The 14445-nt window shown below is 38.9% G+C and overlaps 1 protein-coding gene across 29 annotated transcripts in view; it reads left to right on the top strand.

Annotated features, from left to right (window-relative positions):
- dlg1b (discs large MAGUK scaffold protein 1b) overlaps nt 1-14445 on the top strand; it is a 140537-nt gene that overhangs the window by 70172 nt on the left and 55920 nt on the right. For 12 of the 29 annotated variants that reach the window (XM_089130982.1, XM_039672753.2, XM_039672751.2 and 9 more), the window contains one exon: nt 2479-2595. The exons of 14 other annotated variants lie outside the window; for them this stretch is intronic. In XM_089130982.1, coding sequence (XP_088987108.1) covers nt 2479-2595 — 117 coding nt within the window. Of the gene's footprint in view, nt 1-2478; nt 2596-3450; nt 4202-10671; nt 11065-14445 lie in introns of those variants that run through there. 3 more of the 29 variants (XM_089130991.1, XM_039672774.2, XM_089130990.1) reach the window with 3 other exon arrangements.

Genomic DNA, 14445 nt, shown 5'->3' with positions numbered 1-14445 from the left:
GTAAAATAATGAATTGAGCTGTTCATCTCCAAAAAAAAAAAACATGATAAAAGTGGTCCATAATACATACTGAAATTTAAATTTATTGAACAATATAAGGTTGGGTAAATTTAATAGTGTAAAACAGAATTCATTGAGTTTTTCAGCCATTTTGACAGCCCTAGTTCCATATCCATATCCACATTCCAAATCCATATTACTGAATATTAAGTGTCCTCAACTTAGCAAGCAAAAGGTGACGGTGAAAAAAATCCAAAATCCACCTGACAGAAAATAGAAGAAAACCTTTGGAGAAATCAGGCTCAGACAGGGGAGCCAAATTATTATGTGGCTCCATCAGATTGTGGATTGATATCATTCAAAATATTTCATGTAACTATTTCTGCTTGAAGATCGGCATACAGAATTTGGTTGGGGGGGGGGGGGGGGAGAGTAACTTTTATATTTGATTTTATATTTGATTTAAAGCCACGGTGCATTTATTGTTGGCTTCTTTGAATATGTTTGTGAAATTGCTTAGCCCTGTATTTTCTCAGGGTGAAGCACTATCTCTGTGTGCTAAGTGGAAGGCAGTAGAGTGACTGTGTCCAGAGAAGGTGAATATACTGTGAGGCAGGAAGTGATATGTACTGTATGTGTGAACATTTACTAGGACTCGTCCTGCTCCGGTTGTGCTCCAGCGCTCCCTTCTGCCTTTAGATTTATGACCCCATGACAGGCTCCTCCTCAGTCCTGATCAGAGCCTAAGCCAAAAGCATGCACATGAGAAATCACACCTGCCATTTCTCATAACCTTCACTGCTCTCACTTAAACCGGCACCTTTTCATTCCCTCAGCCCGCCTCGCAATGTGCCATCCATCTCAGACACACCCTCAGAATACAGTTATGGCCTCAGCATCTCCTCAGAGACTCTCTAAACATCCTTTTTGACATTTTTTAAGACCCCCTATGACTCAACACAATATTTGAAGGCCCCTCCATATACAATAAGATATTTCCTGAATTTCTGCTTTAATTATGAAAAAGAAATGCTTATTTTAAAACTTTTTTTCATTCTTGATATATTGAGTTCAATGGTTTAATTAATTTATTATATTAAATTGACCACAATTCATTTTGTGATTCATATAGTAATATTCTGCATTCCAGAAATCTGTTCTTTAATAAAAACAATAGGGAAAATGTATTCATCCATCCATTCTCCAATCGGCTTTATTCCCTGCAGGGATGCTGGAGCATATACAGGTACAGGAATATGCAGAAAGCTTAAAGTCCCCCTGTAGTCAATAATTTAATCTCTTAACTCATCTTTGATCACCAAAATGACATATTTAAATATTTCTTTCCTGCCTTAAAATAGCTTGAATGTAACTACAACCTTGCTTCATGGTTTGTCTCAAAGCATATTAAAAACACAACATAGACATATAAACAACAGTAAAAAATAAAAAAATAAAAAAATGATTTCACCACAGAATATAAAACATTTGTTTTAACTTTACTATTGTACACCAACATTTTAGAAGACCATTAGGGTTGGGGTTAAATTTTCTTCATAATTGTATAAAAGCTAACAAAATAAATAAACAAAAATAATTTGAATTCAAAGAATGCATTTCTAGGAATATGGTTTTGAATATATATGTGTTTTGAACTTCTTTTTAAAATCTTAAAATTTTAAAATCTGTTTCTCTATTCTGGACACTTTTAAGTGTTATTGACCCAGTATTTTATCATATAACAATTTGACATGGATACTTTGTGAGAGGAACTTTTGGAGATTAGTTATTCAATCCATCGCAGTGCTGGGTTCTATTGCCACCTTGTGTTACATAAAAGCCTTTGCAGTTGTACATGCGTGCCTCAAACTGCTGATTCTGGCCATTATATGTACCAATGAGACGTTTCTTACTGAATGTTTTCATGTGACATGGTTGAGGCTGACAGTCTATCCCAAGAGTCTTTTCATATATTTGTTTTACGTTGATTTTTATAGTATGCATTTGTATTTTTGTATATTAAAACATGATCTGCATGATCCTCATAGTTGCCATTTGGGATTAATGTTTCCATCCTGGTGATATACAGTCTGTGTTCCATCAACATAAGGGTCCTTGTGATACCACTCTCCGTTTGCTGACTCTTAGGCTTTGTCTCAAAACCTAGCCTAGGGATTGCATTTTTGGGTATCATAGGACGCTCAAACATGCATGTGATGCCCCAGACTGATGACTAGATCACTAGGGATTGTGGGACTGCATTTTTGGGTATCATAGGACGTTCAAACATGCATGTGATGCCCCAGACTGATGACTAGATCACTAAGGATTTAGAGCTAGTGAGCAGCTCTAAATCCTTACTCCTCATTTTGTCCTATTGTCTGTCCTCTCTTTAACCTCCTCTCACGATGAAGCAATTGTGGGCAATTTGAAGTCAAGCTTATATTGTAATACTTTGAGTTCAATGCCCCTCTGTAGGTTGAATCGTTGGAATGCATCTTCGATGGGCCGTCCGCTGTAGGGAACGAGGAGAGTCCTCCGTCTCCTACTACTCCCCTCTCCAATCCGTACCCTCAAAGTCCAGTGACCGTCCAGGTAACAGTCACCCTTCCGACTTGGCAAGCATCTTTATGTGCTTCTGATGTTACTATCTGTGGCTTGCCAATTCTGTGTTTGTCATATGGCTGTCAGTGGTGTGGTCTGGTGTTGGTCATCATGTGATGAGAGTGACTGAGTCACATACGTTTTATCAGACAGGCTTGATGCCGCTGACACTAGAGGTTACATTACAGTACCTCTCGTTGGTCCTTCCTGTCTGTATAAGCAGTATTTCATTTTGATTAGTGCATGAGCCTGCTATAATCTACATATGTGGGTTCTAGTTAAAATATCAACTTGTTGCAACTTGTTTTAAATGCAACAGTTGTTTGTCTACGAATGTGAACGCGATAGCTTTGCTGTTGCATTCTTCATTTGTTGGTGCATGCTGTCGTGCATGGAAGCACCTTTGCTTCCAAAGCGCATGGCCAGTGTTTTTCCGTGCTGTGTAGGTACCAGTTAAAGCCTGGTTACTGCATGAAATGGTCATTTTATATTATGATGGCAAATTCCCGGTTTACTCCTTTTCTGACTGCACATAAAATAGGTCTTAGGATATATGAGTTGAAATTCAGGTCTAGAAACGGTTTGGTATTTTCTTCGCCACATGCTTCTAAGAATGAGGCAGTATTGTTATGGGTTTGAGGTGAGGCTGTGTCCTTCAGTCACTTTTCTCATACAAATCATGAGCCTTGAGCTGCCTCCCGTTTCTCGTCAGTGACGTCAGTCCTGATAAATCTTCCCATGAGGCAAAGTTGAATGGCTTTATCGCACGTTCAAGAATGCATTAGACGAGCACGACAAACGCGAAGAGGTCAAGGTTCCAGAGTGCCATCCCCTACAACCCGGGAATATCCATAGGCGCAGGATAAGGATATTGCCCTGCCTCATCTCCAAAGCAATTTGAGGAAGAAGGGGAACACATCGTCCTCTCTTTCATCACAACGCAGCATAGAGACACTGCAGCCGTTTATCAGCGAGTACTGTCTGCATCGCAAACCTCTGGACTAATTTCTTTCAGGCAGTCAGAGAGGAGCGCAGTCAGTGCTAGCCAAGTCAAGCACCCAGTCTCACTCTCTCAGCTTCCTGCTGACTCATTTTGAGCTGGAAGAGACGAACGCAGGCACCTGCATCTGCTCGCATCCCACCACTGCACAGCCGCGATCGCATCAGCGTGCCAGGAACTGCATCAGCCACAGCAGCGAGCGAGCGAGCGAGAGAAAGAGAGAAGGTGAAACGAGTAGCTTTACTGGCGGCTGCACTGATTGTAAAGTGCTTTATTTCTGCTGCAGTTTACGTGCGTCAGGGAGCCTGTGTTTTTCTCTTTCCCTGCATGCGGCTCTTCGTAGGTACCTGCACCGTATGTTTTCGACGCCGACACGCACTATGTGCGGAAACTGTCTTTAAGATGCCTGCGTAAGAAGAGGTGGAGGGGGCAGGTCAGAGTCGGGAAACCAGTTCTATTTTACCGGAGCGTGAACCCCACACACGCACACTCCAGCCTCAGCCCACAATGCTCAACTCGGTTTGGTATGCTAAAAAGATGGGTCGCCGGATCATGGGTACCCTCAGGAGAACCAAGAGGCGGCGTCTGCACTTGTTGGTAGGTCTGGAACTCTGCAACAAGAAAAAGCTGCGTTTCAGTCACGGCAGTGAATTCTTTTGGTAAAGCAGATGATAAATGCTTAAACTTAGTTTTGTTGACAGAAGTTACTTGATTTTCCTTTATTGTACATCATTTGCAACTGCATTAATCCGATTCACGGGAACTTAGACCAAATGGACGATATAATCACGCCTTAGATTGTGAGAAAGCAGAGTAGCGTCATTTTTTTTTTTTTTTGTCAGCACGTCATGGAGTCTGAAAGGCACTGATTGACAGACTGTCTCGTAAGGCCACAGTAAAGTCCTTTGTTTTGTTGTGTGAAATATGAGCATTGTGGAAGTCACCTGTGTGAATGTACTGTATGGTGTCAAACACACATCAGTGTGTTTCGATGAGAAAATGTTAAAGCACATATCTCTTCCCTCTGCTGCCTGGCAACCTGCGTGCCTCTGTCATGCAGCAGTGCTCGCTGTGTCCTACACACACACGGTGTGCACTGCACAAAGCGTGCACGTTACAGATGTGAATGGTAGCGGTGCTTTGCCACTGATCCAATCATGGTTGTTGAGACCCTGGAAAGATTAAGCTCATTTAACTAGTCAGATTTACTGTTATGGTCCCTAGTCGCTAAATGATGCATGTGATTTGTTATCAAATGCATGTTACATGTTTAAATACCCATGGTAGCTTTGGTTGTGCCTATTTATGGGTTTGCTTCTTTGTGTGTATTTACTTACTATTGCTATTGCTTTCCTATTGGCTTCTACATTTGAATCATGTAAATAATGTAACCTGTACCGTAAAACCCAACAGATAACCAGCCATTTTTCAGGTCAAAGACGTGAGTGTATATATAACATAAATGGCATTCCAAATAAGGTAGATATAAAATGTTTAATTTAGAAAAACGGTACAAAACAATCCAAGGGTTTGGATGTTTAGGGATGTTCAATTAGCAGTATTGAATATATGTGGAGTCTGCACAAAGAACTGAAACTCTGTAGCGGACTGTTTTCATTAACCGTTAACTTTATTTATAGATAGTAATTTTTTAAGTTATTTTTTTTATGCTGCCTTATTGGCAGTGCTCCAACATACAGTTTAAGACGTATCTAGTCATTGTTAAAAGATCAGTCTTGGAGTCAGTTTAATGCGCTGACGTTCTCAACAACACTGACGCTGAAAATGGGAGAAACATTGTGCCACAACGATATAGTTTCTTTCAATCCACTATCATCAACATTTACCATGAATTTATTGTAGAACACTAACTGTAACCATGGTATTAAGGCTGAAATGTGTGATATTAATATCGAATTTGATAATATTATTAAGGTAGACATGCATTGCATGTATTAAAGGAATAATGGAATATAATTCTTGTATTTTTGGTTGTTAAGCTATAGTAGTTTTTGTGCATTTGTATTTATACAAAATGTCATTAACCTACTGTTTTTTTTTCATAACAAATGCACAAAAATAATACTTTTTACCTTAATGTAATGGTAATGAGGTGATAAATGTGGTTATTGTGATCTTCAAATGTATGATACTATTGAAAACCAGTAGTTAACTTTAATACGAGGAGAATCCTAGCTTATAAGTCAGAAAATTTAAATTTTACTTTAGAAAAATTAGGTTGTTACAGTTTTTCAAGATGTTACTGTTTTTGTTAATAAAAATAAGTCTATATCCACATCCATACTCAAGCACAAGCTACCGTCAACTCAAACTACTGTAAAAATGTATGTTTGTAAGAGACAAAGCATGTACCTTAATATTATTAATATTACATGTGCGGTGCTATCAAATCAGGTGCTGATGAACTCTCAAATGTTACTCTAGAGCCTTGTAAAAGTTATGTAGGAAGCTTCCCCACTTTCCATTACTTGCAAATATTTCAACCTCCATTAACACTAACATATACAGTATTTGAGATACCTGTGGTACCTGTAAATCATGTTTGTGCTTTAATAGTTAATCTGGTGCATCTGAGTGCATTAATGTATTGAGGATCTCTCTTTTGATAAAAGTAAGTAAATTCATGGGTTATAGTTTTGGGCAGGATCATCATCAGCAGCAGTTCTTTCATGTTCCCTGAACAGGACAGGCTTTTATCAGAGACTGAATGCAGAGAAAAGGTGATGACAGTACTAGCCAATACATCATTTGTGGATTCTGACACTGCTATCATCATCTATTGAGAACCTGACCAGCCGTCTGACCCTGTCAATAGCTGGCCTAATTTGTCAGCCATTGTGTGGCCTATGGAAGATTTGAAAACGGATATCCAGCGTTAGGTGCCCATTCTAACTATAGAGAGATTCAGACGTTACCTTCATGCAGTAGCTGTTTTAGTTGCGCTAACACGTGTTTTTTTTTAATCTCATTCTTTTACTCTTAAGGTGTTAAGACGGTCAGATCCATATTGGTGTGGATTTCCCGTGCTGCTCAGTGCTGCAGCAGCATGATGGTTTAATTGTCAATTAGCAAGGTGACAGGATGGCTCAGTTCTGAGAGGCGACTATAAATGGGGTTTGCTGGCATCTAATTAGATATGCTCACAGTGTATTCAGGGATAATGTGGAATTTATTATTAATGTCCTGCCATATCTATTGGCGATCTTTTCAGTAGGTGGTGGTTTAGCATTGTTGTCTGGGATGCCATCTTACCCTCCGAATCAATAGTTAAAGCTAAATCCTGACAAGCCAATTCTTCAGTGTAATTCAGTGGCGTTTATGTGCAGAAGGCTTTATCTGATTGCATGAGGGGATGCAACACTATCACAGCGCTTGAGCCAGCATGGTGTTGACACGCGAATGATAATGTTTTCGTACCATCCAGTCCCTGCTGTAGGCTCTGGTGCACCAATGAATATGTCAACAGATGAAGCCGAAGAGCATGTTTACTGTGGCTTCTGGTGCGAGACAGGGGACCGGAGCCTGCACGGGAAATCCTGCTGGCTCTTTTAGATGTGCGAGCAGTTGCCATGGCTTTATGCTCCTAAGGGAGTGGAGGCTGAGCCTGGGTGACAAAATCAGCCAACTCATCCGGCACCTGTGGCACATCTACGGAAATGTTGAACGGAAGAGGTTCCCTCTGTGTACCGGTGTTAAAGATCGGGTATGATGGCCACAGCGAATGGTAATGCAACTGATCCGGACCTGGAGAATACCTCTTACCTTTTTGTGCTTTTTTTCCCAAAAAGAAAAATCCATTTTTGCTCTAATTACTGACCACTGCTACACTTTTGATGGGATGGGATGGGAAAGCCTTCTCGGAGGAATGGAGATTAACTTAATTTTGGAATGACGCATGTTTGGGTCCCGGTTTTCAGTTTATGAAAAAAACTGAGGGTCAGTTTTTAACACTTGGAAGTATTGTTGGCTGGGCTGTGTGACATTCCCAATTGGACTTGGATAGGCAGCTGTTAATCATTCAATGGCCTTTTAAATTTAGTATCTTGGAAGCACGTCGAATTGCACAGATGGTTTCATTGGAACGAAGTAGTGCCAACGCGTAATTTGTCCAGCTACTGATCACTGTCTTTGAGTTTGCTTCCCCAGCTTCTTGTGGCTGATAAAAAGGCAGCTAGCTTTGTGTAGAATACTTAATTTCTTCTTTTCATCTGAAGTTCATCTGAAGTTGGATGGTTGTTGCTGTTTCACTTGCCAAGTCTTGAACGGATTGGAGGATCCAGGGTCATGAGGCTTTGTCCTGATGAAAACTCCTGATATGGCCCAGCACAGGAAGCCACACTCCTAATTAAGGAAGTTGTTTGGAAATGCTCTAAGACTTTGACTAGATTTGTTTTCCTGTCTTTGTCATCGACACACTCCCGAGAAGTGACTGGCGTGCGTCCATAGTACATTTGCAGTGATGAACTACATTTTCGGTGGAAACACCCTCTACCCCAGGGGAAGTCGAGGCGGCAGCACCAGTTCGGCCCATGGTGGTTCATCTGGACCCAAGCTCAGACAGTGGTCCATACGTAGTTCCTCTAAGGAGACTCCAAAACAGACCCCGTCCCGCTGGCGCCGAGTCCTCGCCACCCTCACCCACCTCAATACCTTCTCTGACTGCATCATATCAAGCACGAGTCGGGTAAGTTCTGCAAGCTCATGCAGGGGTGCCACAGGCCACAGACATCAAGAGATAATGTTAGCTTTCAATCCTTATGCGTCAATGACAAGTTATCTCTTTCGAATAAACATGCTACGTATGTGTTTCAGTGTTTACTTCCACTCGGCCGTGTTTTTATATGTATGTATATATATATATATATATATATATATATATATATATGCAGGTGAGCTAACAGTGTTGTTTAGTATAATTTTTTAAAATTTTATATTTGCCCAGATTGTTGATGATATTTTTTGTTTTGTTTTTGGGCTGTTTGTCTCAAGACCTTTGATTGCAATGACAGATTATGAACTTTTGAAAGGAGTTTGTTAAAAATGTAAGCAGTTTAATTTAGAGCACACAAAACTCCCTTGAATATATATGTTTTATATTATATTATAATATAATATAATACTGTTGTTTGCAATGCCATGTAATTAGTTATCCTATTAATTCTTTAATCATTGAGCTTTACCTTGCAGTATGTGATCGGCACATCTACCAATATTTCTCAAATAATGCCACTACATGTGGTAGCAGAATTTCTTGCCCAATCTCTTGTTCCTTTGTAATTGTAGTTAGCTGAAAATGATTTGACTCATAGCGACAGTTCAACTGAAGAGCAGAGAGATAATTGAACAGTTTAATCCCCTCATACAGTGTAAAAGAAACAGATAAATCTTTGCACATGCATGCATATGCAAGTATTATGCAAAATAACTGGATACTTTATTATACATTTCAGTTCAAATATCCTTTCACAAATAATTAATACTAAATTGTATTTTCCATTCACAATTTACAGTTGGTATAATGTGTTAGTTAGTAGAGAGCATGCAAGCAAAATTGTCCAGGAACCTTGTGTTGGTTGTGTGGCCAGTAGGTGGCACTGGAACTGCATTGTTTTCTGAGGTAAAGTGGCTTGCTGTAAACTTGATCTGAATCCTGATCACATCCTTAATTTTGGATTTAAATCTCTCACTTGCAACTGAAATGAGCAAAGTTTAAGAAGCTTAATCCGTAGTTTACAGGGGGCACGCTATTATTATTAATAATACCATTATACTATTAATACAATTATTATTGTCATTTTTTTGAAACATTCAAAGAGTTAACTTTTAAGCAATTTTCAAATTACAAATAGACTGATTCTCACTCGGAAAACTAATGCTGTGTTTGACACTGTAACATAACATTTATTAAATTGCACTTTAACCTGCTCTGCGCATTGTGTTTGAGTTCATCCCAGCTGACATGCGTACTATATGTGCTGAAGCAGTGGTTGTTAACAGCTTGGCACACTCAGACTCATCAGTTCAAATCCACTTATAAAATCAGCCTCCAATCCAATGGTCTGAGTTGTCATGTCAACGCAGCTATTCTAGGCCATTTATCTATTCATAATATTCCCAAAGGAAAGATCCTTTGCATCTATACACTTATGGTAAGCCATCTGTCACAAAAAGAGGTCATACTGTATGTAATATGCATTATTTTGTATGTATGTACTGTTGTATATGCATTCTTTTACTATTGAGTGCCATTGATGGAATGAAACTGAAGTTCAGACCACAAACAAAGATTTGTGCATTTCAGGCGTTAAAATCGAATGGACAATCGACTTAAAGAGAATTTTATATATAATATCGGCAACACTGTACAATCAGGTCTCGATTGTTACTAACATGAACTAACAATGAGCAATACATTAGTTAAAACATTAGTTAATAAAAATACAGCTGTTTGTTTATATTCGCTCACAATACTTTAATGTTAACAAATACAACTTTTGATTTTAATAATGTATTAGTAAACGATGAAATTAAAATCAACAAAGATTAATAAATGCTGTAGAAGTGTAGTTCATGTTAAATAATGTAGTAACTAATGGAACCTTATTTTAAAGTGTTACCATATTATCTTATTCATCCTGACTGTGATCACACAGAACATCAGAGAAAAGCTCCCCACAAACGGCACGCTGACTCAAGGAACGCAAGGAGGTCAGATATTCTTAATTATGTGGGCGAGGAGCTGTTTGCTAGATGGATCCCCCTCATGCGAGGTTACAGTCGCTCTATGTGTGTTGGCGCTGTTTCAGCAGGCTGGCTTTGTATGTGAATCGGAGCTCAGCATTGATTATTCATGCCAGGAAAAAGCCCCTCCACGCCTGATGCCTTTGCCCATTGGAGCTCTCTAATTGGCATGAGAATCCAAAGAGATGAGAGGAAGGGTGAATGAGAGAGATAGTGAGCACGCAAGAGGATCGTTGCGCACACCAACGTGCGAGAGACTGGGGCTGAATCTCCCTCCAATTGCTGTTGCCAAGGCACTGCACCAAAACACAGCAGCTTTTTCAACGTCAATCTTGTTCTCCTAAAATTTGACGCCGTCTCCTAACGTCCACGTGCCAACCATGACGACCTTCTACTCTGGCCATGAGTACGGCATTCGGAGAGCAGACAGCTGTGAGAAGAGGAGCGACCCTCATGCTCGAGTCAACCTCAGGCAGAATCCGCCAACCACCTCTATCCTCAAGCAACCGCATCTCCAGCAGATGGTGAGCCAGGAGGGCTGCTACAACTCTTGCACCCTGCCCTTAAACATAGGGAAGACCAGGACCAAGTTCCTCAATCTGCGTGACAGCGTGAAGAAAAGCCCCACCAAGAGCACGGCCAAAGTGAGTGGACCAGGGGAGAGGTTTTCCTTTTGGGCCTCTGTGTCATTCGATAAGGTGAGTTAGAGGATAGGGATGAGCAGCTCCACGCTAGTTTGGACCTTAAGAGACGTTTCTACTTCTTGGTGTTAAATTAGGTTCCTCCATTTACACACCTGGCTGGTGTGCTCTTACATTTTTGTTGATCTTGATATATCTCATTCACTATCGTGTCTCTTTAATCTACAACACTGGGCGCAGTATTTGTCAGCTCCTTAGTGTTTTCTGGTTTGTTCCTGCATTTCTTTGCATTCTCTTAGCAAATTTGTGGGTTGTTGCGTTTTATATATGCACCTTTTTACCCCTTTTCAGATGTCCGTTATTATCAGGTCGACGCCAAGCTTCTTGTATGCTAATGTGTTGTTTTTCCATGTTAAATTCATTTAGAGCAATTAATCCCACGATTAAGGGTCTATAGTGGGACGCCAAAGTGGAACTCCAGTCGATAGTATTGACAAGCCCTAATGTTAGTTTCCGTGCAGATCGCGGATTTGGGGTTTAGGCTCCGAAACAATTAAAGTGGCATCAGTATTGTATAAAATCAAGCAAACCCTATATTTATGGGCCAAAGACAAAAAGGGGGTTTCATGGGGGTTTCAATATACTGTATAGTTAACTGTATAGTTTTTACGCTTTTTGGCATTTTACTGTGTCTTTTAACTCGTGGCATCTAAAATAATCAATAACACAAATTAAACAATACAAAAATATGCATTAAAATAATAATATTTATTAAGTTTAACAATTCTTTTCAGTGCTAAACATCCATCTGTACCTGTAATATGAATAAGATGCTAAAATTGTTATTTCTACAGTGATATTGCCATTTTGTAATGGATATATATATATATATATATATATGCTAACCAAGGCTGTGTTTATTTGATCGAAAATACAATTAAAAAAGGTAATTTATTCTTTGTTGGCAAAGTTGAGTTTCAGGATCATGACTTAAGGCTTAAGTGTCACATGATCCTTCAGTGATCAATCTAATATTCTGATTTGGTAAAGTAGTAACATGTATTATTGATGCTGCTCAATATTTTTATATTTTTGTGGAAACCATGATTTTATTGTAAACTGCATTGTTAGCATGGACTGAAAATGACCAGTACTTCTAGAGCAAGGGTCTTTAACTGGGGGTCTGCAGCTGTACTGCAGGGGATTAGCCAATTCATGTTTGATCACAAATCATTTTTTGATGACTGATTTTTTTTAGTCTTTGTAAAGAGGGTGGTCTTTGCTTGCTTTCGACGGTTATATATAATCCCTTAATTTTGTTTTTCATGATGCAAATAGGACCAACATTTTTTACATAGCTTTTACATTTTACAAAATTTTGGATGTGACATCTACATATAAATGCAGGATTCATTCCGAAATTGCAATTGACAGTGAGACAGTGATAGCTAGCTAGCACGAGACAAATATATGGCATGCCAAAATAGATCCAGTTCATGCAATGTAATTGCAGACTAATAGATTAATAGAAAAATATTTGCATCAGTATATTTTTGAAATTCCCTTTCCAGTTATTTGTAAAAGTAATAACTTGTAAATAATCTTAAATGTCTCACTGTATATTGTCTTGTTATGGTGGAGCCTTTGCTTACACATTATATCTGTACTTTACTGGAGAACCCTCACTAATTTCAGATACTCAGTGATTCGATTCTTAATTGTCCTTCTCACAGTAAAATTAAAACTTTGATGTTTTAGTAAATTTGAGGCTAAAGTTCTGGTAAATGTTTAATTGTCCAACTGACTTGTAAAATTAAAATGTATGACTCTGCAAATCGATTAAAATCATTTACAACTGTGACCAACTCGTGAATTGTTGATTTTTATCGCAACATGGATGTTTGTTATGATACATAAATCTCAATTTTTACAATAGTTCTAATAGTTGCATAGTTCGAATCTGCTGCAGCCCGCAACTTTTTTTTTTTTTTTTGTAAAATTGAAAAATTTTATTTAATAAGCAAGTACATCATGAATCATTTTTCCAAACTTTTTTTTTTTTTTTGGTAAACCTATAAGTGTTTATTTTCAGACTATTTTAGACTGGTATGGCCATTCCAAACTGTTTTCTGTGGCAAAATGAATGAAAATGTAAACACAGAAGTGTGTAAATCCTAAATATACACTTTAATTTCTGACTGAGTGAAATGCCTTCAAACTTTCTTTGTAGAGAGATACAGTGTTAATTGTGAAATCTCTGCATATTGTACATCAGTGGCTGAAGAATCGCCTGTGATCTCAGTTGTGGGATTGTGAGTGTTACTGTATGTCCGAGTAAGTCCAACTCCTCCTAGCCATTCCCCAGGCTGGATGTCAACCTTGTCATAGTGTTACAGTCATGCCCATGAATGTGTAACTCATCGTTCTGCTTGTCGTCACACAGCTCAGTAAACATTAGCTAGAGTCTCAGTAACACTATGACCACAAACAAATGCAAGTTCACTGCATCATAACATAACGCAACATGGCATCGTGACTTTTGCGTAAACATACATGCCCTTTTCAAGTTAAGTGGCGTGTTATCTATATGCATTTTGAGCTATCCACGTGTATGTCTACGCCGTTAAATGTCCAAGGGATTCCACGTGTACGTAACACACCGGTGAATGTCCGAGCCAAACGAAGCAAAATGTAGATCTACATCTGGGGAGCGATGTTTTTTTTCCCTAGGATGGTAGGGGAAGACTCATAAATGGTATTAACCCCAGTGACGGGTTGGTTTAGGGTCGGGGTTGGAGTAGGTCACAGATTTATATATACAGTAATGTAACGTTAAGTCAACGGCGTTCATAATCATGCTGAAAAGCAATTATGTGTGTTGATAGCACGCCAAAAATGGTAATACGAATTGGCGTGTCATACATACACCATTTCATGAGAACTGTCTGCATAACAGCACAATATCATAACAGAAAGGCTTTATATAAGTGTTATGGAACTGTTGGATTTCAAGAGTTCCTCATACCTTTTCCCCGATTGATTACTTTTTTATGGATAATGGTTTGATTCCTAGAGTTCAATCTTGTGCATACCGAAATTTTGTCATATTGTCATTGTCATGCTCCTTTATCTCTTGACTTGACTTCCACTTTTTTGAACTTAGCCTCTTCTAGGAGAAATTGGCATTTTAATATTTCTCTCTTTGCAGATGAGAAATTTGTCTCCCTTAAAGCTGATCAAATTTGTCTTTTTAAGCATCAATAAATCAGCAGACGTCTCTGATTCAACTGTATGGGTGGCTCTTAAGGCATATGTAAGAGGCCATATTATTTATAATGCCACTAAGAAAAGAAAACACTCTTAAGAAAAGCAAATCTTTCTTGCAAATGAGATTTCTTGGTTGGATGAACAATATCAGGTCTCCTACACCCGGACCTG

This window comes from Pimephales promelas, chromosome 5 (assembly GCF_988280905.1).
Source record: "Pimephales promelas chromosome 5, fPimPro1.hap1.1, whole genome shotgun sequence".
Taxonomy (NCBI): domain Eukaryota; kingdom Metazoa; phylum Chordata; class Actinopteri; order Cypriniformes; family Leuciscidae; genus Pimephales; species Pimephales promelas.
Note: the sequence above shows the minus strand (reverse complement) of the source record. Positions and strands in the feature narration are given on the sequence as shown.